We start from the raw sequence: 24977 nt of genomic DNA, 5'->3' as shown, positions 1-24977 counted from the left end.
AGCCTGCTGAATCCTTTGAGTTCACTGTTCCTCTCATCAAAACCAAGGGCCGTGGGTAAGTCACTCTAGGCCTTGTGTGCTGCTCTCTGATCTAAACGAGCTATGTATGTATGTGTGTGTGTGTGTATGTATGTATGTATGTAAAATATAGTTCCCAGAAAGGTACCACATTATATTGGGAGTCTGCAAGGGTGGCAGCAGTGAGCAACTCCTAAAGCCTTGAGGTACATCCTTTGCATAAATTGCTGGGAGACTTGGGGAAGTAAGATAAGAAATTTGAACTGTTCTAACCAATGGGACAATAAAATCTAAATGGGCACAAGTTGGACTATTAAAAGCCATTGCTAATTGGAATCTTGGAAGCCAAAGATGTGAAGTTGGTGGGCATGGGTTGAGCACCTAAAAGAGCACTTGCCACCTAAATCTAAGACTCCAGTGCAAGGAAACGTTGGTCACAGAACAAGGTAGACTGACACTAGGTCACTTAGCAACCTCAAGAAAAATTCTGTGCAACACAAAATCCCCAAGCCCGCTTAGGAATTAATTTACTCTGAGAAACCCAAGACTTAAATAAGATCAAGTTTCAAAGAATTGAGGTCTTGGAAGCTGTATCTACCGCCAAGAAGTGCACTTAAATAAAAAAAAGTAAGGGTTCCCAAATCAACAACCAGGAGAGGATACCTATTTTAATTGGTATGTAGAAGTCTCCAAGATGTTTCAAAATTCCAAAATAGTTTGATTCAGTGCAAAAGGCTAATAAAGTTTGAGACACAAGAGATACCTAAAACAAGACTGTAAGATGATGGGACACCTTGAACTCCCCTCTATCTTCCTTTACCTGAGTAATCACAGTCTACTCCTCCATTATCTGTAATTGCCTTTCCACCCTATAGAGACCACAAGACCCAAGCCAATGGTCCTGGAAGTTAGTGACCTTAAAACAGCAACAGCTCCAAGGCCAGAAACCTAAGACAACAGCTGGGTCTCCCCTATTGCATCCATCCTAGGGGGTCCATCATCAACACACTGGCCCACAAATTGGTGCTATCAACTGGGACACTGGAAAAAATTGTCCTCGAAGATTTTATCACATTTGAATGCCCCCATATTTACTCTGAAAGGACGGACCTCTACCCCCCTCCATGAGGCTAGGGTTGATGAGCTCTGAGGGATTCTCCTATAAATTACTACCAGTTATTCCCTCAAACTGCCAAGGGGAAACTAAAATTAATGGAAAACCTTACCAAATCTTGAGAGGTACACTCGATTTTAAACCCCACTCAGTGGAGCCTGTAGATGGGATCCTGGTGTAACTGGCAGAAGCTGGTGAAGAGAGAGAATTCTTATCAAAGTCAGCTCTTCTGGACCACTGTAATGTCTGGTCAAGAGAAACTGCACATTGTCCTTTCCTTTCCAAACCCAGATTCTTGGGAATTTGGTTTTAGGGAACCCACTGGTTATTGATCCTTTCTCTCCCAGGGATGGCAATTACTTTCTCAGTTTGTTTCCTGAGACTGTGGCTTTCTGCCTGCTGGGGCTTGTAGGTTGTTCATTCTTGTGTCTGTAGGCAGCTCAACTGTCAGGATGGGTGCCAAAAGATGGCTGCACAGAAATGTGGGTTGTACCCCATTTGTGTCTAGGGGCCTACCAAGTGTTGATCAGGGAATTGCTAAGGTCCTTTTTTCTTTTGGTTATCTTTGGGAGAAGTTATGGATCTTGGCAGGGTAAAATCTTTCGGAGCATTAAATATTGCTAGGAATATTTATGTTTTGTGCTGGCTGGAATTTGGCAAGGTAGTTGCAAGGATTTTTTAAAAAAAGTAACTCTATAGTACCCTATGGCCAGAAGTTGGCCAAATAACAAGCAAATATTCAGAGTCTGATAGAACTTTTTAGGCCTTCTTCCTTAAGATACAATGAAATTCATACAAAGGGGGGGGAAAATGCCAAACACAAACAGCTCTAAATCTAGAACACAGGAATCTTTTTTTGATTTCTTAGTTGAAGATCATCCTCCAGATATAAAAAAGCAAATCGAAGACTGGATGGGTGGGTCAACCCCTTGGTACCATTCAGGGTGCAACCCAATTCTTTGAGGAATTAAAAATGTCCTTGTCTTACAAATTGAGTCTTTGCAAGAACAGAAAAAGGCCACTCCTCCTTTTAACCTCCCCTTTTCATCTCAAAAGGCTTGTAGGTGTTATCAAAATTCTGGACTTAAGAAACAAAGATTCTTCTTGGAGGAACTTACATTCTTTTTCTGTGCCTTTGAGATGTAAATGTTCCAACCAGTATTTTCTAGGAACCATTAAGGGCCATTTCTTTGGAATGCAAACCTTGGGGAGGCAATTGTTACTTTAAGGCTATTTAGAAATCAGGTAAGTGAAAAATTTTTAAGTCTTCTCCACAAACTCTAGTAAGAAGTTTGAGCCATCTGAGCAGATAAACTTATTCTATCTGCCAGAAACACAATTTGGATCCAGTTATTCTTGACACACTAGTGAGTTTAGTATATTATTGTATCCATTTTATGGCTAAAATTTTAAAACAAAAGCTATAAGATACCGGTTTGCATCTGTATGTTTGTTATAGATAGGATAGATGTTTGTTATATTTTTTCTACCTACAGATGGTATTGCCAAAATTAATTTGTAAAGAGCTCTATTTAAGTTGCTTAAAGACAAACGTGTTTATATAAATCAAGTATACTCTCAGAAATACAGAAACTAACTCAAATGTTTTTCAAGTTCAAGTGATCTAGGATATCTTTGGTTTAAAAAATAAAGCTATTTTAAGTTTCTTGGCTTAATTAAAACAGGCAGTTCTTTAGAGTTATCAATATTAAATACAGACAGGACTTTTATTCCTTCTAGGGTTTACTGAAAGTCAAATAAGGTGATGGTTAGCTGTTTAATGTCTCATGAGTAATCTGAAGAACAAATAATGAGATAGAAAAGTTTACAAATAAAATTTTCAACAATAATTACGCTTTATGGTAGGTTTCCTTAAAAACTGTTCCCCCCAATTTTTTTGTGACCTGAAACCTTAAAGTTATACTGAGTTAAATTGAATGATGGACATTCACTGAATATCTAGATCATTTACAAGTAAGATAAAATATGGAGACCTTAACATAAGTTTATCCACTTTTGGCTTCCTTTTACAGAGGAAATAAAAATACCTGGGTGTATTAGTAAACATGTTTTGTGCCACACTGAAAAATTTCCCATGAGGAATATACTTGAAGTTATAAAATATATTTATACATTTGTCAATCCACAAAATGCTAGCCAACAGATAGTCCCCAATTGCTTACTGTTAAAGGATTAATGATTCTAAGGGGCTAATAATTCTAAATAATATACATAAATAAAGGAAACATCTCTGCAATAAATGTAGGATGTGTTTTGGGTAAGAGAAGTTATCAGATATGGAGCTGTTTTTATTAAAGGAAAAATAATTTGTCCAAAGGGAAACAATGGATTGTTCCACAATGAGATGAAAAAGAAGGGCAAAACCTGAATGAATATTAAAAGAGTTGTTGGTTTGTGGAAAAGGCTAAGATTGGAATGGATATGTTTTTCTTTTTTTTTTTTTTTCTTCAAGATTTTATTTACTTGAGAGCACAAGCAGAGGGGAGGGGTAGAGGGAGAAGCAGATCTGTTTAGCCAGGGAACCTGGATCCTGAGCTGAAGGCAGGCACTTAAATAGGGGTGGCTCAGTCAGTTATGTTTTAAAAAAGAGTTTTGATATCAAAAGTACACTGGTACAAAATTAGAATTTGTTTTTCTGTTCAAAGGACAGTGTTCTAAGATTATTGACCTGCGCTAAAGATAGTGTAAATAAAGATATTTCTTTGCTTTCTAGGCAGATTAAAGAATTTGTGGTCTTACCAAAATACTTGACCATGCTTCATGTTGTCTTTAACAGGTCTTCAAGTATTTAACCCAGTCTTCTCATTATTACAACAACTAAGGGTTTTAAAAAATAACTATGTAACTTTGTTATTAGCCTTTGAAGTTAATTGGTAAATGGGTATCTTTGGCAAAATTCCCCCAACTCAAATTCTAAACAAAGTCTTTTGACTTTGAATTAATGGACATTTTCTAGAGGGTCCCTGGCACATCTCAAAAGATCTTTTCTAATGAGATAGAACAAAAGTTAAGCCTAATTAGGCTTATTTGATGTTAAATTATAGAGGAAACATTGTCAAGTTAGTGAAGTTAACCTTCTTAGGCTATACCCATACAGATATGTTATTAATGTAAATGTTTCAAAAGTCACATTAAATTCCTAAAAATCTGATATGTACTGGTATGTTGAGTTATAATTCCTATTATCTTAAAATGCTTTATCACAGAAATAACAATTTCATTATAATGAATAGTCATTAACAATATCATTGTTTTACTTGTATTTTTGCAAAAGTGAGACTGAAATTTGGCAGGGCCCTTTCCATGAAAGTGTTAAACCCTGGGTACGTATTTCACAACTAAGGAAGGTTCCATCTGGCATCTGGTCCTATGTAAACACCTGAGATTCAAAATCAAATTGACTAAGAAGAAAAGCAGACATTGAGACAAGGTGTTTCTTCCCAGGACACCACACCATGACTATTCCTCCATGCCTCCTTCCCTCTCTGAACATCCTTTATGATTCTTTTGTCCACCTATTGCTTCGCCCTGGCCAGCAAGGAAGATACTATTATATACGTATCTCAGGCCATTACAAAGGAGGGTAAACCAACTACTGGATCTGTTGGGAGGCTGGTGATTCTGTAGTTCTTTATACTTGTCACAAACTTCTCCCCGCTTTCCAGTGCCTCACCTTCTCTGAAACTCACTGGATAAATACTTCTAGGGAAGTAGACAAGTAGACGGAATACATAAGCAGGCCAACGGGCTTAAAGAAATATCCCCCTCTACAAAATCATTCCTTGATTTCTAGTTGGTGTGGGACATAGTGATGTGGAATAGAAGCAGAAAAATGTTCACCTTTAGCCCAAAAGACTGACCTAGAGCCTGCATAGTTTCGATAAGGATCAAATATGTACTGGTTGCTACATTCTTCAAGGGTCTTATGATTGCCTGTACATCTCACCGATAGTTAATATTGAGCTGAATGATAAGCACCAGAGGAATCTTACGGAAGTAGTTTTACAAGTAGAAATTCAAAGACATGTGTGATCTAATAGTGCCTGCACATCCCTCCCCCTTGAGCACTAGGCATATAACCACCAGCAAAAGGACAGCTCTTTCTGCACACAGGTCCTGTCCCTGTGCTATAATAAAAGCACCTTTTTGCACCAAAAAAAATCTCAAGAATTCTTCCTTGAGTGTTCGCTTGCCACCACACATCAATAGGAACCTTGACCCTGGAGCACTCTGCAAACCACAGGCATTATTTTGGCAAGAATTAGTGTCTCCCTGACATGCTGTGTTCTCTCAGAAGTTTTAAATGCATATGAGCAGCCACTGACTAGCTAAACATCTGTCCACACGTAACAAGAGAATACGAGAACATTACCAGCCCCAAGAATATAAGCCTGACATCTTTTCTGAATACTACAGAGACCTGAAGAGCCAGTGGTAACTGGAAGTCACATTATTTTTGATCAAAAATAGGGGCAGAGGGCTACTGAAATAAATTTCGAGGTCCAAGATGGAACTGCTCTACTCAGGGTGTGTGCCCCATCACAAACCAAAACTTCATGTTCAGGTCCCTATAAATATTCCAGTCAGCCAATCCCCAAGTGCCAAGCCAACTCTGGGCTCTGATACTTGTTCCTTATTCTTCATCCTATGAAAGCTTCTTAACTTCTATGGCATTTTGCAGTTCCCTGGGCCCTTGAGAATGGAGACTGAAACAAACACTTTTTGAAGTAGGCAATCACCTAATTTGTTTTCTTCAGTCATTTTTAAAAGTTTACAAACCTACCTTGGTATAGCTATTAAAAACTTTAGGCCCAAATATTTCTGATGCAAAGATGTCTTGGCTACACATGGGAGGGTTAGCCAAACCCACCCCCAATCATAACTGACAATCCTGATGCTGATGTTAGCAGCAATTTATAATTAAACCAAAGGATAATATAATAAAACCAAAGGGTAGTAGTGATGGACAATCACAGTCAACAATGACAAAGCTGATGCTCAAGCATCTTCTCAAGAATTTCAGGAACTCCCAGTACCTGTGGAAGTATCCAGGCTTAAGGAACTTTACAATGTTGTCCACCAGTCTAGTATCCAGGCTCCCTGGAAGACACTGAATTAGTCAACAGCAAATTTTATTAATGTGATTTTAATTGAATACTAAACTCAAGAAATCCTTTATAAACTTATGTCTATTGTTTACCCTCCTTAGTAGTATTAGTCATTAGTAGAAATGGAAGTCAACAAATTTCAAGTCACCCCAAACCTAACAGTTCTATATATAGAAACTGATTTAAGTCTCAAAAAAAAAAAAAAGTTCGAGAGAGAGAGAGAGAGATCATGAGTTGGGGGATGGTAGAGGGAGAAGCAGACTTCCTGCTGAGCAGGGAGCCTGACTCGGGGCTTGATCCGGGACCCTGGGATCATGACCTGAGGCAAAGGCAGATGCTTAACCGTCCGAGCCACCGAGGTTGCCCCAGATTTAAGTCTCTTTAAAGCATAGTCTACAATGGCAAAAACTCATCCTGTAATATGAATGCTGAAACCTTTATTTTAGACTTTCTGTATTTTGGGCTTTCTTAGCATATACCCTCATCAATAAATCCCTAAAATCAATTAGAGAACCAGCATTATTGTTAAACCATGGTGCCTCATTCCTGTCTTGTTGCCATTCCTCCTCTTTCCTCTTAACACCCTGATTTTCTTTGGAGAAATGCCACCTCTCAGGTCCATACAATCCCATTCCAAGGGTGAGAAGTGCTTAACCCTGGTTGATCTATGTATTCTGTCCCCTCCCCTCCCCGCAAAACAATAACTTGGCTTTAATCATTAGTAATGAAAAGATTCCAGACTGAATTTTCTAGTGCATTTGTGTTAGGTTTAAAGGCATTAGAGAACACAGGTAAGGAATTCACACAAGTATCCTGATACATGGCAGAGGACATTAGACTTTCTTCCACATCTACATTTGAAGATATGGGAAAGAGAATTTTGCTAAAGTTTAACTTGTAATTTTTAGGTAATGGCTATTTTTAGGATTCAAAGTAGGACTTCATTATTCTACGTAAAAACTCAAGAATCAAACAGAAGGTTATACCCAGCCCTATCAAAGTAAGATCTATTTAATATCCAATAGTGAGTTTTAAAGATTTGAGAAAGAGGGAGCATGTGTGAGCGGGGGCGGGGGGGGGGGGCGGTGTGTATGTGTTCCTCAAGCCGACTTCCTGCTAAGCACAGAGCCTGATCCCAGGACCCTGAGATCATGACTTGAGCTGAAATCAAGAGCCAAGAGCCAGCTGCAACCTACTGAGCCACCCAGGTGCCACCTCCAATAGTGAGTTTTAAAAACAGTTGTAATTTCTGAGAATCAAAACTTTAGAAAGTTTACAGGTGAAATTAACATCAGTAAACTTTCAAAGTGACCCGTAAAAGTCCCTACTGTCTTCCCCTCCTCTTCCAACATGTTTTAGACAAGGAGAATTTTTCATGACATCTTTGGTTTTCCTACTTTGAGGGGGATGGGAATCAGCAACTAAAGTTATCACCCTCTTCCTTCCTGTTTGTAAAATTTTTTGCGTATAAGGCTGGTGAAATGCGTATGTTAGAATTTTTAAGAAAGTTTTCCTATCATTTACAGAGTAGTAGCTCATCCCTATTATGTATCACTTTTTTAGAGGAACATACAAAGCTGGTAATGAAGAGAGACTTGAACTAGGTAAGATTCTATTGAATGACATACAGTAATTTTTCCATTAAAATTGCTTGTAAAACATTCACAGTAAAAATCCATCAAAGCTAATTTTTATTAAAAATCAAAGCACCAGTTGCCCCTACCCACCCCCCCCCCCAATTAAAAAACAAAGACCAAACAACAGCAAAGACTACTGCCTATGATGTCTTTCACAATAAGCAAATCTTTGTGGGGGAAAGTAATCGGTGGTCTGACTGGCCAGCATTATTCTAAGGAACATGAGCTACCACCGTGTGAATTTTGACTTACTAAATTCACACCCAAGATGAAAGGGCAATATATATAAAAAGATATCAACCATTAATTTACATGAGGTTATAAAATACTTTAGAAAATATGTACATGTTACTTAAAAGGAGGGCTTCCATTAGAAATTAGATGATTGAACTCATGGTCATGTCTACAATAACCAATCAGATCACTCAATTTCTCTCATTCATAACATAAAATAAGCACATCTTCTATTTACAACTAAAAACCTTTTGCTCACATATAGCAACTTTAAGGGATTCACATTAATTTATGGATCAGGCCTCAGCAAAAGGAGTTCTCCTTTCATTGTCTAGCCTGTCCATGAAACCCAAATTTAAAAATTTAAGCACCGTAACAACATAGGAATTTGAAATGCAAATTCATAAATGGAGCAATCAACTGTATACTCACCCTTCTGATTGTGGAGTGAATCTTTGTGAAAGTATTCCTAAGTTATATTGCATTTATACTACGGTGTAGGGGTAAAACATGGAGCCTGTTCTTTAGCTTGAAAAAGCAAGTAAAATTACCAAGGGAAAAGGACATTTTCCTTTTAGCACATCCAACTTCTTACCCATCCATTCAGAAAAGATAAGCAAGGCCTGTTAGTTGAAAGGAGAAAACAATTGCATTGCCAGATGCTCATATACAAATTTATTCTGAATATATTATTATTGCCTTATGCCAGAAAGATCAGATGCTTGATACATGGGAAAGCATGGGAAAGCTTTTGATGAGCCGGAATTAGGTAAATCCTAGCTCCCACATGGTCTGTTCAATTCACAAGCCCTGGCCAAAGGTGTCATCATGTGATCACGTTTAGCATTACAGGGTCGTCTTGCATCTATGACACTGGGCTGTGGTTCCAAATCCAGAAGGAAATCTGGAGTTTCTGATCAGAGGTAAACACTGGAGTGTTTTAAGTTCAGGTCAAAGTTGCCTGAGTCACACTGAACTTTTGGGAAGATGCTCTCTAAATGAGCATGGGGAATAGTCAGGCTCACCTCATACCTTACTTCTATTAGAATTTAAGAACTACTTAGCTGGGATCCACCCAGGCACACAGGTGCTTGTTAATAAGGTCACAGGACTTTAATCTTAAAGACCATTACGAAAAGGCTGTTTGGAGAGAGAAACACCTAGTTTTAATGTAATTTGTATTACGTATGATTATAAGAAAGATGGTTCTTAACTACCTTTCAATCAGCAAAAAATGGTAAAGGTGAAATACTGTTTTTAAAAGATTATTATGACTAAATTTAACAGTGAAAGTTTGGGCACGATAGTAGAAATTCTGGCTCAGATGCATTTAAGAAATTATATATTTTTCTCCCTTTAAGTGCTATTTCCCTTTGTGATCCTCCTCAAAATTTATCTGTGTTGCTGTTTTAACTCAGCAGACAAGTATGGAAGAACAAATGGCCAGAAGAACAGTATTCTGAGATATCAACAATAAACTTACAAGCAAAACCTCCACAGTTGCTGTGCTAAAAAACGCTAGAGAAAAAAAAAAAAAAAAGACAAATGGTATATGCACTGTTATCAAAATTTGTTCAGCCTTTGGAGAATAAATGTCAAATGCATATTCACAAATTAATACAATAACTATTCTGAAACACATGTTTGGAAAAGTGATTAAGACTCTTTAACTATTAATGAGTAACTGACATACTACGGACAAGACCTAAGTCTACAATGAGAAGCTACTGTTCCTAAATTTTCTCATATTTTATCTTTAGCAATATATGAAAACCCAATGAATTAGCTCCAGGATATTTTCAAATTGTCCATTTTAAGAAGTAATGCCTTATGGAAAAAATCAAGTCCTCTAGGTGTAATTCATGGGAGGTGATACCATCCAAAGAAGATTAAAGTTCTTTCAGCTCAGCCTTATTTATATTCTATCAGCCTAAAGAGAAAAATTTCCTCATTCAATTAATGTTTTATAATGGTTATTTTGAAAAACTTCATGTGTAACTATTTTGTCAAATGTTAGATCAGCAAATGGCACAGTGTTTTTCTTCTATCTTAATTTAGTTTCCTTCTTTGACACTGAACAAACAAAAGGAATAAATGAGTATCAGTTTAACTAGCGAGGTCTGGTTCATTAACACTATGCTTACTCTCAGAAGATTGGTCTTTTGTACCTCTATTGGGAGAATGAAAATGAAATTCAAAATCAAGTCAGATAAAAGATTCAATTTCAGGTTCTGACTTTTAAAATCAGGAAACAGAAGCTTCAGAAAAAATTAAATTTTCATTGTAATTCCCTCCAACTGCCTGCTCCCAAATTCCACAACACATTTTTATTCCAAATTATAAAGAAAGATGAAAACCACAAAACTAGTCCCTTACAGGGGAACTTATATTTAATGCCCAATAGGGTATACGTTGAAGAATCCTCACATCAAACATGGCGCACACGGCTGTATTTCATGTTCTAGGTAGTTCCACTAACAGCCATACTGCAAGTAATGAGTCTTGTTATAAAAGGATCACCTGCACAGTTAAGAAGCAAACAACAAACCACACAGAGACACACAGCAAACCAAACATGTGTACACTTACTTCCTCAGTGGAAGAAGTTATATTTAGAAATGTACGAAAAATGGCTTTGAACACCTGCTATACCAAACACCTCTACAGACAAGGAGAAAACAAAACAAAAATCAAACATTTGTTTTCCTGCTTTTTCTTTAATACAGTTGCCATCTTACATGATATACTGTTAGGTGCCTTCTTAATAGCATCTAATCTACTTTTTTGTTGCACCAGTCAGCATTCTAGGATAGAACTCTTATTACCACTCATGTTCATGGAGTACTGTTCTTAAGTACTGTACACCTAAACTCATGGTTGGGCCATAATTAATGGGTAGTGGTATTTTCTAAAAATGGATTAATGCACACATCCAAACCACGTCAAATTTTCAACTTAAGAGTTCATACACACTCTATTTCCTTTCTATGGTTGCTATCACTCCAAATTGTAGTTTTGAAATCCAAGAAGTGGGAAGAATGTCTTTTTGTTGTTGATACTTCTTCCTTCCTTTCTCCTTCCTCCCTCCCTTCTCCCTCCCTTTTATTCCTTTCCTTACTTCCCTTTCTTAATAAGAAGATTAAAAGAAATGGTTTATTAAGGAAATCAAAATCTAGTAAACATCAAAAACTTACAGATCAGAGTGGTCACAAACTCTTTTTTGTAATGATGTTAAAATTACCGACAAAATGTTTTTTAAAAACAAAAACAAAAAATCTAAAAACCAGCACACGCCAATGGTGTTGCTTATTTAAGCAACTGGCGTTCCTCTATGCTTTTGAGGCGTTTCTTCCGGGGCTGTACAAAGTCATCATCTGAGTCATCACTAAATTTATTATCTTCTGATTCATTCCTGAATTCTAGTTTAGGAAACCTTTTTTCTGGATAAAGGTTCTTTAGGAGTTCTTCAAAATAGCTTTCAAGTTTTATACCAGCATTGGCTACTTCTGAATCAGGCTGTTGGATAAAAATGAAAATATGAATTAAAAACAAACACCAATATTTTAGACAGTCAACAGTTAATAAAAAAAGTAAATTTCTCACATTTTGTTCTCTTTTAACTCAAGTTTTGGGAAAATGTTTATGCACCATCACTGATATGAAGTACATAATAGTCTGGGGCTAGACAAAGTCTAGAGAAGGTCAGATAAGTAAATAAAAGGCTTGGAATCATCTGGATTATTCTATAAGGTAGTGATAGCCATATGACTGTATTATGAAATTGAGATTATCGAAGAGATGCCACAATCACAGAATCATGGAACAGGTGTTTTTTTAAAGCAAATTAAATAAAATGTGGATCTCTGGAACAAGTAACCAATACAGAGAACAAACCATCAACAAAAGGCTGTAAGTCGACAGATGTTTAGATAAACTGACAGGTCAAAAATTGAGAAATTAAAAATCAGAGCAATTTAGACCACATCCTTAATATTTCAAGATCAACATCAAGAAGACTTTAGTCCGGAAGTGCCATATTTTAAGAAATAAAGGTAGGAATGACAAAGGATGCTTTTAGGTAAAAATATTTTCTACAATTGTTTTCAAGTTGTCAGCTGTAATTTGCATTTCCACTTACTATATAATAAACCTTTGAATAGGAATGTGGATACAGTCTTTCTAATTACCTTTCATTCCCTGACAAACTTGAACTTCTAGAAATTTATGCTATCATAGATCTTCATCTCTTTTTTTGATAAACTGGTTTAATATTATTTTCCCATTGCTGTTTTTTCTTTTTCCTCTTACCTCATTGAATTCGGCACAGTTTTGAAAGATCAATCTAAAATCAGCTACAAAATCTTCAGGCTTTGTGTACATGGAATAATCTTCTTGTAGTCTCTTCTTGATAGTTGACAAGTCCATTGGATTTTTTATTATTCTGTAATAATCAGGCACCTTTCAAAATAAATGAGATGCTATAATAAAAATGACTAAATTCTACCCGTCCTAAATAAATTCTACAAGCAGGAGAATAAAATTCAGATTGTTCTCATTGCTTTTCCATGTACTATTTTGTCATTAATAAAGAAACCTATACAGCGAACCTGTGGTACACACACACACCCACACCCCTTCCTCTATTGTTACAAGTTTACTTAGTACTTTAAGTCTGGACCTATACAAATCAAAATATGTACAAAGAATTTCAGGAGTCTTTATCTCAAATTATAAGTTTTTTCCCAATAGCTTAGGATATATGCCTAAGCCTCTTGAAAGAGAAACAATTAACAGAAATCATTCCAGAGAATAGTAGGTAAAATACATGAGATGAAAAGAATATATGAGAAATGAATACAAGTTTGGGGCCAATTTGTGAACATCAAAGTGTATTCAAGATCAAAGTATTCCATTTGTGTTAATAAAGCTTTAGGATTTGGATTAGATATAGGAAACTGACTACTAAAGAATGGTGGAGAAACTACATTCTCACAAATCAAGTTTAAAAAAAACCATCCTAGGGCGCCTGGGTGGCTCAGTTGGTTAAGCGACTGCCTTCGGCTCAGGTCATGATCCTGGAGTCCCGGGATCGAGTCCCGCATCGGGCTCCCTGCTTGGCGGGGAGCCTGCTTCTCCCTCTCCGGCTCCCCCCTCTTGTGCTCTCTCTCTCTCTCTCATTCTCTCTCTCAAATAAATAAATAAAATCTTAAAAAAAAAAATAAATAAATAAAAAAATAAACCATCCTACTGTGTGGGGTGCCTGGGTGGCTGAGCAGGTTGAGTGTCCAACTCTTGATTTTGGCTCAGGTCATGATCTCAGGGTCATGAGACTGAGCCCTGCACTAGGCATGAAGTCTGCTTAAGATTCTCTCTACCCCCCCACTTGTGCGTGCTCTAAAAGACAATAATAACAAAAAATCATCCCACTATGTAAAAATGCACAAAATGATGTTAATACTTACAGTTAGAGGAACTGGATCTTGAAAAGCCAGGCTCATTTCATGGCAGTAAAGAAATAAAAGTAGGCGTTCACACTTCTAAGCAAAAAATAAAAAAAAAAATAAAAAAAAAAATAATGAAGTCACCGCTTATTTTTAATACCAATGTCATGGGTCTCAAAATACAATAAAAATTAAAACCAGATGAATACCAGAAAAATATCAATACTTAGAGTTCTGATCTCTTCGGTCATTTACTGAACTGTACTATTTAATGGTTTGGGGTGTATGTGATATATGAGAGCAGTTTTTATAGGAACAAAAAGCAGTATCACGAGAAATCTATCTGAAGCTCTTTAAAAACAAATTTCCACTTATCTCTCCAATTTATATATTGATTATTAATAGTCAATAAAGAAGAGTATATGTATGTTAAGAGATCCAGAGAGGGACCCCTTTCTATGGTGTGTCCAGTCCAAAGGTGCCTGTGGGAATGCACATGGTGCTGTCCACGCACTTGGCTACCTCTCTGCTGAGGGTTAATCCCAGTAAATATGGGGTAGCACTGGCAGTGTATGTTTGGGGCCCATACTGAGTGTTTTACTTAATAATTTAGCTAAGAACTTCTTTACTACTAAAGAAGTGTTGACGTAGTAGCTCTGTCAATTAGGGTTAACTATATTAGCTGGCTTTGAGGTATAAACCCAGTACCATCTGGTAAAAGAATGGAATTATTTCCAGGAAGAGTAAATAGAAAAACCCATCTCTTTGGTGCCAATTCTCAATAAATTAGGAAGAAAACTTATTTACAGTAGAAAGAAAACAAATTTACTAAAGGTAGACTAAAATTCTAGACCACATAGAGGATACATGTTTTACCTTGTTCAAGTACAGTCTTTTAAGCTTCTAGAAAATGTATGGACAGTACTGTGATTTTTTTTTTAACCAGAAAAAGTTACAAGTTATATTATTTAAGATTCCTATACTCTTATGGAAAAACTAAAGGAAAAAGAGATCAGTATAAAATGTGATTGAATATACACTTCTTTGATGAAAGGCACACCGGTATTACAATAATCCCCATCTAACCATCTAACCAAAAAAAGTGTTTAACAGTCTAGGTTAGAAATTTTCAAAAAAACTTACCCTTTTATCTATTGGTGTTAACTTAACAAGGCCTTCAGTTTTCCTTTTTTCTGAGTTGTGACTGGGAGCATCACAATCATATTCAACTTCTGGTTTAGATAAGTCTCTGCAGAAAGTGCATATCCATTCTCCACTGTTGGGGGATAAAGTATTTCTGAATTCCTAATGCATTGTTTCTCTTTTCACCATCTCCCTTTCCCACCTCCTCCACACCATCTATGATACAGATTTGTTTGTTTGGCATGAATTTTAATCACTGCGGATTTACTGCATGCGTAACTACTATGTACACAGCACCATTCTGGGAGAGCTTAACAGCAGCAATACAGTGCGAGGGTCAAAGTGGTAAATATTAGTCTAGTCAAAGAGGCATGAAACACATATGCGAAATAAACACATAACACAAATAAACACACACGTTAATTTATGGCTGATGTGAGGCAAAACTGGCATTCTCCCTGAAATGATGCACGAAAAAGAAATACTCTTGGTACTATTCTTGCAACTTCAAATGTGAAATTAAATTTTAAAAAGTATAGCTTTTGAAGAACTAAAGAGATCAACCCAGTGGCTGCTGTTCATCATCAGCATCATCATCAACAGCATCATCATCAGCATCATCATCAGCAGCAGCAGCAGCAGCAGCATCTCACAGGGTTGGTTTGAAAATGTACTTGAGATATATGTAAATGATACAGCTCAATGCTTGGCAAATATGATGGAATAATAGTGGCAATTATTATGCATAAGGATCACTGTTCTTTAGGGTAACAATTTGTAATAATTTGAAGGACTGGCTATTTTTTTTTCGCCCCCTCTTTAACAGACTAGGTTTTTGAGAGATGCATAGGGAATGGGAAGCAGAATACTGAAAACCCTATGTTGAAGGTTTTGGAGTATGCATTTGTGCGAAGTGGACTTTTACTTACGTTTCTAAGGTTTTATATTACATTACAATGATCAGTGATTGTTATTTATAGTGCAAGAATATGGGAAAGGGAAGCAAGTACCATCTTACCTTGGAAAATTTGCCAAAGTGGGCACATGACAAGAAAGATGAAATACTTTGGGACACTTCTCACAGCACAGGAGTTCTCCTCCATTCTGACAAACTGCGCACCAGTCCTCATTGGGGTCATCCTCTTTCCTGGTCTCTCCAACATGAAGGGGTGACTTCTGGGTGGCATCTAGCCAGTCAGACTTTCCATTTGAGGAACTTTCCTGGTGAAGTCCAGGTTGATCTCCTGTGCTATCAGGGGCATCTGATCTTAGCACAGACTCCTCAGAGGCAGAGCTCTGACTGCTATTTAAGAGCAGGGAGGTGAGTATGCTTCTTGGATAGTTGGTCTGCAATGGAAAGAAGTTAAGAGTATGTGTTATTTCTCAAAATCGACATTCTTTATTTGTACTACTGCAATTTTGGACCGTAGACTCCTCTCTCATGGGCACCTGGTTACTTCAAAAGAGTCTGTGAATATGCATGAGAACAGAACAGGTTTACTGCTAACTGTTGTAAGAGTCCCCAGTGGTAAAGAAGACATCTACTTCTACTAAAAACTATCCTCAAAATACACAATCAGCAGAAAGGGAGTGTAGATAATATAAGAAACCACTCTTTATTTGCTAACAGCTATAGAAATGGGAGAATAGGTGGTAGTAGAGTCAACCATATGAATTGTAAATACATTGAGCTCTTAGTTCAAATTATACTCAGACACAAACTATGCCTACTGTTGAATTACCATCATTCATAGAAAAGTATAGTGCTTTAAATCCTAGAATTTCACTTCTGCAGGAGTCATTAATAACTTTAAGATGAATCTAAATGTTATGTTGGGGCCTAGGATAGAAAAAATTTTAGATCAGTAACAAAATCTGTTATCTCCTTTAAATTTTTAAAAAAAATTTTCCGAAGTAATAAATGTAGATTTGGTTAAAAGCATGATTATATAATCTCATTCCTTGGAGTCAATTATTTTCAAATTATTTCACTTTTTCTTTTGCTCTTCATTTTTATTTTTTATTTATTTTTTTTAAAGATTTTATTTATTTATCTGACAGAGAGACAGCGAGAGAGGAAACACAAGCAGGAGGAGTGGGAGAGGGAGAAGCAGGCTTCCCTCTGAGCAGGGAGCCCGATGCGGGGCTCGATCCCATGACCCCGGGATCATGACCTGAGCCGAAGGCAGACGCCCAACGACTGAGCCACCCAGGCGCCCCTGCTATTCATTTTTAAACGATACACTTATACTGTAATTTCTCAGATTTTCAATTTTATTTTTTAAATTTTATTTATTTATTTTTAAAAGATTTTACTTATTTATGTGAGACACAGAGAGAGAGCACAAGTGGGGAGGAGGATCAGAGGAAGAGGGAGAAGCAGACTGAGCAGGGAGCCTCATATGGGGCTCGATCCCAAGGACGCCCGAGATCATGACCTGAGCCAAAGGCAGACGCTTAACCTAGAACTAAGCCACTGAGGCGCCCCAGATTTTCAACTTCAAATATATTTTCAGTTTTAAATATATGTATATATATTAGTATGGAAGATTAGATTTTTCCTTCCTGCCTCTCCATCCCCTCCTTACACACACACACACCGTTCATGCCACCCTCTTAATGCTTTATTAAATACTGATTTATTTATTTTTTTAAGTTGTTAGGTACTGGTGTAACTTTATGGCCAACATCTATTTCAAGTCAGTACCACTGCTGCACTCCTTAAGTATCCTGAAAACTCCATTTTTGGTTAAATGCGTGTTCAGGTTATATCCTGATTATGTCTAGTTTTTAGTCAAATTTGTGTAATAGAGGTGTTTGTTTATATAATTAGGACTCTAAATAATGTTCATTACATAACCACACAATGTACCATGACTACACTTCCTTTTTTGTCTTATTGTTTTTACTATGATTCAATTGTTCCTCCCTCTCTTCCTTTCGTTTGCTTACTTCTCTAGGTCCTTATCTCTAAGTCATTCTCACAACCTCTAGCAGGGTGATAAGATGCCTCTCAATACTGCTAAACATTTTTTTGCCCTTTCATATACCCCTGTGGGGTCTTCTGTCCTCTGCTACATGGTGTACTAGAGAAGTTGTACTGGGAACTACTCTTTTCTGTGTTAGATCCCATTCCTGGGATCTTATGCCTTCTTCTTTCTTGGTTCACTCCATTTCTGATGAAGCATATTCTCAAATATCTGAGAATGAGTGCATGAGAATTAAAATTTCTGAGACCCTGCATGCATGTTTAAAAATGCTTAATCTTTACACATGACTGATAATTTGCCTGGGTACAGAATTCTGGCTACGAAATATTTTTCCCTCACAATTTTGATATTTCCCTACTATCTTTCAGATTCCAGTGTCCATTTTGAGGACCTGGTGCCATTATGATGTCTGATCCTTTGTATAAGGTGTTTTTTTTTCATTGGAATCTTTTAGAATCCTGCTTTCCTGAAACTGATGATAATATAACTTGAGTCCTTTTTTCATTGAATGTTCTGGTACCTGGTGGGTCCCTTCAACTCAAATGATCATGCTTTCAGCTACAGTAAATTTCCTTGTATTATTTTGTGGGCAATTATCTTCCACGTGTTTTACTCAAATGCCCAACCTCCTTGTTTGAGCCTCTGATTTTTCAAACTCTTCTCCTTGTTTTCTTTTTTAAAGATTTTACCTATTTATTTGACAGAGAGAGAGAGAGAGAGATCACAAGTAGGCAGACAGGCAGGCAGAGGGAGAGGGAGATGCGCGGTTCGATCCCAGGACGCTGGGATCACGACCTGAGCTGAAGGCAGATGCTTAACCGACTGAGCCACCCAGGTGCCCCTTCTCCCTGTTTTCCATCCATCTTTTTCTTTTAATTTACTGAGAGATTTCCTCAAATTGTTCAACCCTGAAGTTGACTATTTCCCAGTTTTCAAATATAACAAATATATAACCTCCTATCTGCTATTTAAAAGTTTCTTTCATCCTATCCCCCAAATAGGCATAGTATCCCCCAAATTAATAAAATTACATTTTGAGGCCTAGATTCTTCATCTGATTCTTGTTTCACTATAACAACAGGAAAATCATAATTTTCAGGTGGTCCACTGTTTTCCTGTTTTATTCGGATTGGCTCCAACATCACCACTGGGACTTTGTGTGTAGAATCAGCTCCTGCTGGCTTGCTGGAAGAGCCAGAGCTATAAGAAAGAAAGGAAAAAAAAAATATCAAAGAATGCTACCTTAAGTATCTTTAAGACAAAGTGTAACAATAGTTTTCAGGAATAATGCTGTAACTTCACACCAATGGTCACTATGTTCCATTATCAATAAATGATACATAACTGAAATGCAACTGCTAAACGCAAAACAGCTTCATGTAAAAAAATGTTTTACATATTAGCCTATCTAAATAGTTACATTACACTTCTGGAAAGACATTTAAATACATTTAAAATAAAACCTGAATTAAAAGAAAATTGACTTCAATATTCTGAGGCTCTACAACTGGGCAGCCAGATTCAGTATCTCAGAGCTAGCATCTTCTTTTTAGGCTTTCCCATTTCCTTCTCTAGTCAGTGACAAAGAGACTCTGGGCTCACATTAACCATTTATTGTCCCAAAGTGTGGAGACAATTAACTAAGAGACATAAGTTATTGGTGTTCTGATATTTAAAAGTGTAGTGGGACAAAAACCTTTTACAGATAGCCACTATGTTCTCATAGGATTAAAGGCAACCTTTTTCTCTTCAGAGAATGCTTCTTATGATTAGGCAAATTAAGAACTAGGTTCATTATCTAGGAGAAATTTGCAAGTGTAAGAAATAGACCAGCAGGGCGCCTGGGTGGCTCAGTTGGTTAAGCGACTGCCTTCGGCTCAGGTCGTGATCCTGGAGTCCCGGGATCGAGTCCCGCATCGGGCTCCCTGCTCAGCGGGGAGTCTGCTTCTCCCTCTGACCCTCCTCCCTCTCATGCTCTCTGTCTCTCATTCTCTCTCTCTCAAATAAATAAATAAAATCTTAAAAAAAAAAATTTAAAAGAGTGCAGTATAAAAAAAAAAAAAAAGAAAAAGAAATAGACCAGCAAAGCAGTAAGCTAAGATAGAATTTCAACTACTATGAGTTTATTTATTTTAAGGCAGAATTAATGTTTGGCTACTAAAAAAGTCAGAGAACAGTGAAGTTAGTATAAAGTTATTGTTTCTTTCCCCACTAAGCTTGTATTTGTACATATTCCTATATAGTACAGTATGGGATACCTACTTCATTTAAATTTTCCTTGCTATTAGGCTAAAGTCAAATGTATTTTCTTATTTTCAACATATTACCCCCACCCCAATTTCTGTACCTTTAAAGACAAAACTGTACTTTATTTACTTGATCCATTAATTAGTTTATCAAATTAATATATAATTAACATTTTAATTTAAAAGTTAAAAATGAAGGAAGTTGTTCAAAATGCATTCAGTTACCAAGAGCATGTTGGAGCACTGTCAAGAGAAATCTAATCAGAGATTTTATATATGAGAGAATAAGGTTAAGTCAGTTTACCTTCCTCGGCTCCCAACGCTGGAGGCACTAGGTGAACGTATTGGTGGGTGTACACTAGTCATAGTAACAGGTCCTGAAGAAGAGGAAATCATTCACATTCATAAAATGAGTTAATAATTATGTATTTAATTCCTACTGAATGTGCTCACTTAATACTACACTGAAACTGGAACACAATAAAATTATATACAATAAGCAGTTGTTGGACTCGCAGCAAAGTCTAACTCCTTTAGACTAGCAGGGGTATTCAACCTCAGTACTGCTGGCATTTTAGGCCAGATAATTCTTTGTTGGGGCGGGGGGGGGGGCTCTCTGTGCATTGTAGGATGTTTAGCAGCATCCCTGGCCTCTACTAATTATTAGATGTTAGTGGTAGCCCTCTATATTTCCCACCCAGGGTGTGACAATCAAAAATGTTTCCAAACACTGTCAAATGTCCCACATTAGAGTAACCAGGGTAAAATCTCAGTGAGGACACTAGCATCAGTGAAAGCTACAGAAGACAATAAAAAGTGGTAGGTACTGATATAAAAGCAGTCCAAGAAAGAAAGCCACACAGAGACCAATTAATGGAGATACTGAAACAAATATTCTACTAGGCAATGCATTTAAGATACTTCGTCCAATGCCTAGCACAGTCAGCAAAGGACAAATGTTAGCTTTAGTAATATTGTAAAAATGATTTCCAGAAATGTTTTGTCAACTTATATTCCCTCCAGCCATGTATCAGAGTACTTCTCTCATCAAATTCTTATCAATGAGTATTTTCTCTATTTAAGTCTTTGCTAATTCAACAGTTAGAAATTATATCTTGTTTTGATATTTTTATTGACCACGAGTGAGACTGAATCCCCCAAGTTACTGGCTATTTGTATTTCCTCTTCAGGGAGTTATCTACTCTTGTCCTTTGGCAATACTGAGTACTTTCCTTATATATTTGTATAAACTTGTTTTATAATTAAACAGTTTCTCTGCCATATTTTGTCAACAGTGTTCTTCCAGTTTGTTTGAATTTTAAGTTTGTTTATGTTTTAAATAAGCATCTCCTTTTAAATTGCATAACTGCCTTATTAACGTTTGTGTGACTGGTGAATGACTTAAATTCTCCTCCTTCCTTATTTTGTTCTAAGGCACCTATTTTGCCAAGGTCTCTGGGAATAGGTATTAGAGTGCTTCTCTCTCAAAGGAAATGAGCAGGTACGTTAGAAATCCTTAAACATTAATTAAATACCAAACAAAACCACCAAGAAGTGACTGACACTGATAAATTTTGACCCTAGGCAACTTATATCCAAAAAAGAGACCACAACACAGGCAAACTTACCAAAAAGAGAATGTACAGTACTAATTTCTTCCTGGGAATGCTCTACTGCCTATGTTTTATTGAAATTGAAAAGGTACAGAGGTTTAACCTTTGCTTCCCACTTTGAAAGTACACTAATTTTAAATAGTGCCAAAAACTCAGACTCATTTTAATCATCCAACAAAAAGGGGTGGGGAGTCATTACAAGTAGAGTAAAAAATGGGAAAACACTCACAAAATCAAAAGAAGCCCACTTTACCTGCAAGGCCTGGAGATGGCACTGATGAATTTGGTGACTGGACGGTTCTGTTTGAGGGTGGTCTTGGCTGGCCATGATCTATACTAGTATCTTTCCTCACAATATTGTCCAGCATAATAGTACTTGAACAGTCAATCTTATAAGAAAAGAAATTATTTCACGGCATCCTGACTTTGCAAGTTAAAAGCTAGTTTAAATTTAATAGAAAACTTTAATAGTTTAATTACTGTCAAATAATAAAATATGTAAATATCCTATTTGAGAAGTTCTGATGCATATTTTCCCCATAAACAATTTTGAAAAAAGTTTTCATTCTTCTTAATGTTCCATCTTAGTAAATATGCTGAAGACATACTAGTTCAGAAATTATGAGCAAGGATAAAGAGTATCATGTGTCATTCACATCCGTAAAAATTGAAACAAAAAAATACTTCTTAACGTATTTAAAAATAACAAAAGGTAGCCAAAAAAAAAAAGTTGATGAGAAAAATAGCAGTTTCACATTTTAGCAAACCTCTTTAGTGTCTGGCTTACTAACAGCCAACTGGATTCTTATATCTGCTTCTGCACACAATCTGCTATGATGTGTGGTTTTTGTTGAAGAATATGAAGAAAATCTGGCCTTATAAAGGACCCCCATGTCTTCGGCTCACATTGAGAACTGGTGCTATGGTATGCACTACATAGATCAAGTAGGCCCACACATAACGCATTTCTAGAACACTAACCTCACTTAAGTACGTTACAACTATTTGGTAGGAAGAATGGATCCTTTCTAGATTCTTGCTTTAATATAACAGGTATAAAGGAAACACTTCTTTCTTAATTGATTGCTCGGCTAAAATACTGATAAATTTCTACTGAATAAGACTTTATTCTTTAGATGTGAATACTTTCCATGCTTAAATAGACCATTTATTTCCCCAAAATGTCTTTGTGATTAAAGTTCAAGTTTAATTCTCTAACGTAGTTCCAGCCTTTCTCAATCAGGATTCTACAAGAGACTTAAGTCCTACTTCCTAGGGCACAGACTGTGTATGATGAATTTACTTTTCAACTCTCCATCTACAATGGTGCTAATTATGAACCATCTTTGAGGTGATTGAGAAAATGGTCACTCAAATCAGCTCCTTTATTCTATGGTTCAGATACAGAATTTCAGTTGAGCAAGGCTGGGAGACAAAGGGTCACCTGTATCTAAGGACGGCAGAGAAAAGAGCAGAAGGACAATTCTACTTTCTGTGGGTCCTCTTTAGGGTAGGGAGTAAGTACACAGGGTCATTTATGTTAATATTCTTTTGGCAATACCTTGGCCAATACTTTTCAGAGTGCAAAACATACTGGAATGTGACTGGATCTATTGGTTCTTAATGTAAGAAGAGTTATTTACATTGCAAGGTAATCCTAAAAGCTGAAATAAAATTGTAGGAGTGAGACAAAAGAAGTTTTCCTATGTACCACCTATGTATGAAGAATACTTTACCCATTTAAAGTATATTCAATTATTTTACAAAATTAAGTAACTCTGGTAAGGTTAACAATGCAACTATTAGGAAATATTAGATGATCTCAGTAACTTGAAAAACCAATAAATGAAAATTTAAAAAATTAGTTTACAGTCTGACAAGATATTTCTTACGAGTTTTTAATGTTTGTGTCACAACTGTCTAACTTTACAGGGTAAGACAAGGTAAAGTAAGTATCAACTTATACTTCAAGATCTGTCTATAGAATATTGTATTTTCTGCCTTTGGAAAAGATTTTTTAAAAAGTCACATTGACAAAGATAACAAGCACATGTATTTAATTTAAATATAAACTAAATCAGGGGTAATTCTGCACTGGCCAGTATGATCTGGGAGGAAATGTTTTCATTTTCATTGTTAAACTTGTCTCCACCTCTTCTGATGTCTTCAATTCTAGCCTCCCCCGCCAACCTTATTCTAATATAGCACATTCCAGCAACTCAACTTTCCAGTACCTCTACCCAGATCCTTACTTCCCTGCTTTCCCTAGTCCATCACTATAATCATTCATTGACAGACACCTTTAACTGCAGTGCCATGAAAGATGTTCCATAGTATGTTTAAATGTTTAGCGTCTTTTTATTTTCTCTGCTGTTGTATTTCTAAAGAATAAAAATAACTTTTAAAACCAAACACACAACCTATAATCTGACTAACTCAAGCCTTTTACCAGATCTAAGTTCACTTAAAATTTTCGAAACATTCTTAGTATAAATTTTGTGTATACTCACATCTGGGAGAGAAGGAAGATTATAAGAACCTCCTACTGGTGAGCTCAAATCAATCATCGGTGAACCGAAAGCCTTTGCGTCATATCCTGCTGCACTAGTAATGGTAGGACTAGAAGGAGTCGAGGACGTGCTGTTGGCGGCTGACGTGGCGGCCTGCCCACTGCTGATCTGCCACTGCAGAAGCAAGGGAGGAGAAAGGGTGTCTGTCAGCCAGAACATGCAATGTCCAACTAATCCCTGCTCCTCTGTTACAAACCAAAGTAGAAGACATATTCTGCTATTTGAATTCAACTATAATTTGAATTGAAAGGTGGCGGCCGGGGCGGGGGGTAGGAAGGAGATGGACAGATATATATAATTTTCATTAATCCTATCCAAAAATATAAAATACAAAGCACTGATTTGTTAACCAGAAAACAGTCAGTATGCACCAGAAAGCCAAACTACCCCATCTTGGAAAGCTTAAATATACTGGAAAAGAAATACCCACAGAGACAGCAACTCTGAGGTAAAGATGGAGGGCTAAACACTTATATTTTCTTCTGTCCCTACCTGAGACACCTGAAACTAAAGTAACAGTTAAGGGGAATTTTTTAAAAAGGCTTTTGACTCAAAAAACATAGGAAAGAAGACAGAAATCCCATTTTGGAAGCTGGAAAGAAGATGGACAAACAGCAAACCACTTATCAATTTGATAAAGCTGAAACCTAAGCTGGTAGTGGGAAAACAGAGAAGTCAACATATACTGCAGAACCCCTAAGGGCTTGGAAATTAGAAGCACGAGAGGTGAATCTGGGGCTGAAAACAGGATAATCTGTTGCGAGTCTGTTTAAGCAGCACTGAAGCTCATGTTCCTTTCCTACTTTACCTGTAGTTACCCCAAGATAATGTGGACTTCCTCC

General features: G+C 36.8%; 1 protein-coding gene across 2 annotated transcripts in view; it reads right to left on the bottom strand.

Annotated features, from left to right (window-relative positions):
• Window positions 1-10504: 10504 nt before the first annotated feature.
• The window catches only part of TRIM24 (tripartite motif containing 24), a 118465-nt gene continuing 103992 nt past the window's right edge, over window positions 10505-24977 (bottom strand). For both annotated transcript variants that reach the window (XM_021693038.1, XM_044920256.1), the window contains exons 11-19: window positions 24076-24249; window positions 21819-21954; window positions 20257-20329; window positions 18738-18906; window positions 15735-16063; window positions 14717-14849; window positions 13595-13669; window positions 12441-12590; window positions 10505-11648 (exon numbers count right to left, since the gene is read on the bottom strand). In XM_021693038.1, the coding sequence (XP_021548713.1) occupies window positions 11439-11648; window positions 12441-12590; window positions 13595-13669; window positions 14717-14849; window positions 15735-16063; window positions 18738-18906; window positions 20257-20329; window positions 21819-21954; window positions 24076-24249 (1449 nt within the window). In that variant the 3' untranslated portion in view covers window positions 10505-11438. The remainder of the gene's footprint in view (window positions 11649-12440; window positions 12591-13594; window positions 13670-14716; window positions 14850-15734; window positions 16064-18737; window positions 18907-20256; window positions 20330-21818; window positions 21955-24075; window positions 24250-24977) is intronic.

The sequence above is a fragment of the Neomonachus schauinslandi genome, chromosome 12 (assembly GCF_002201575.2).
Source record: "Neomonachus schauinslandi chromosome 12, ASM220157v2, whole genome shotgun sequence".
NCBI lineage: Eukaryota > Metazoa > Chordata > Mammalia > Carnivora > Phocidae > Neomonachus > Neomonachus schauinslandi.
This window is presented reverse-complemented; position numbering and strand designations above follow the sequence as displayed.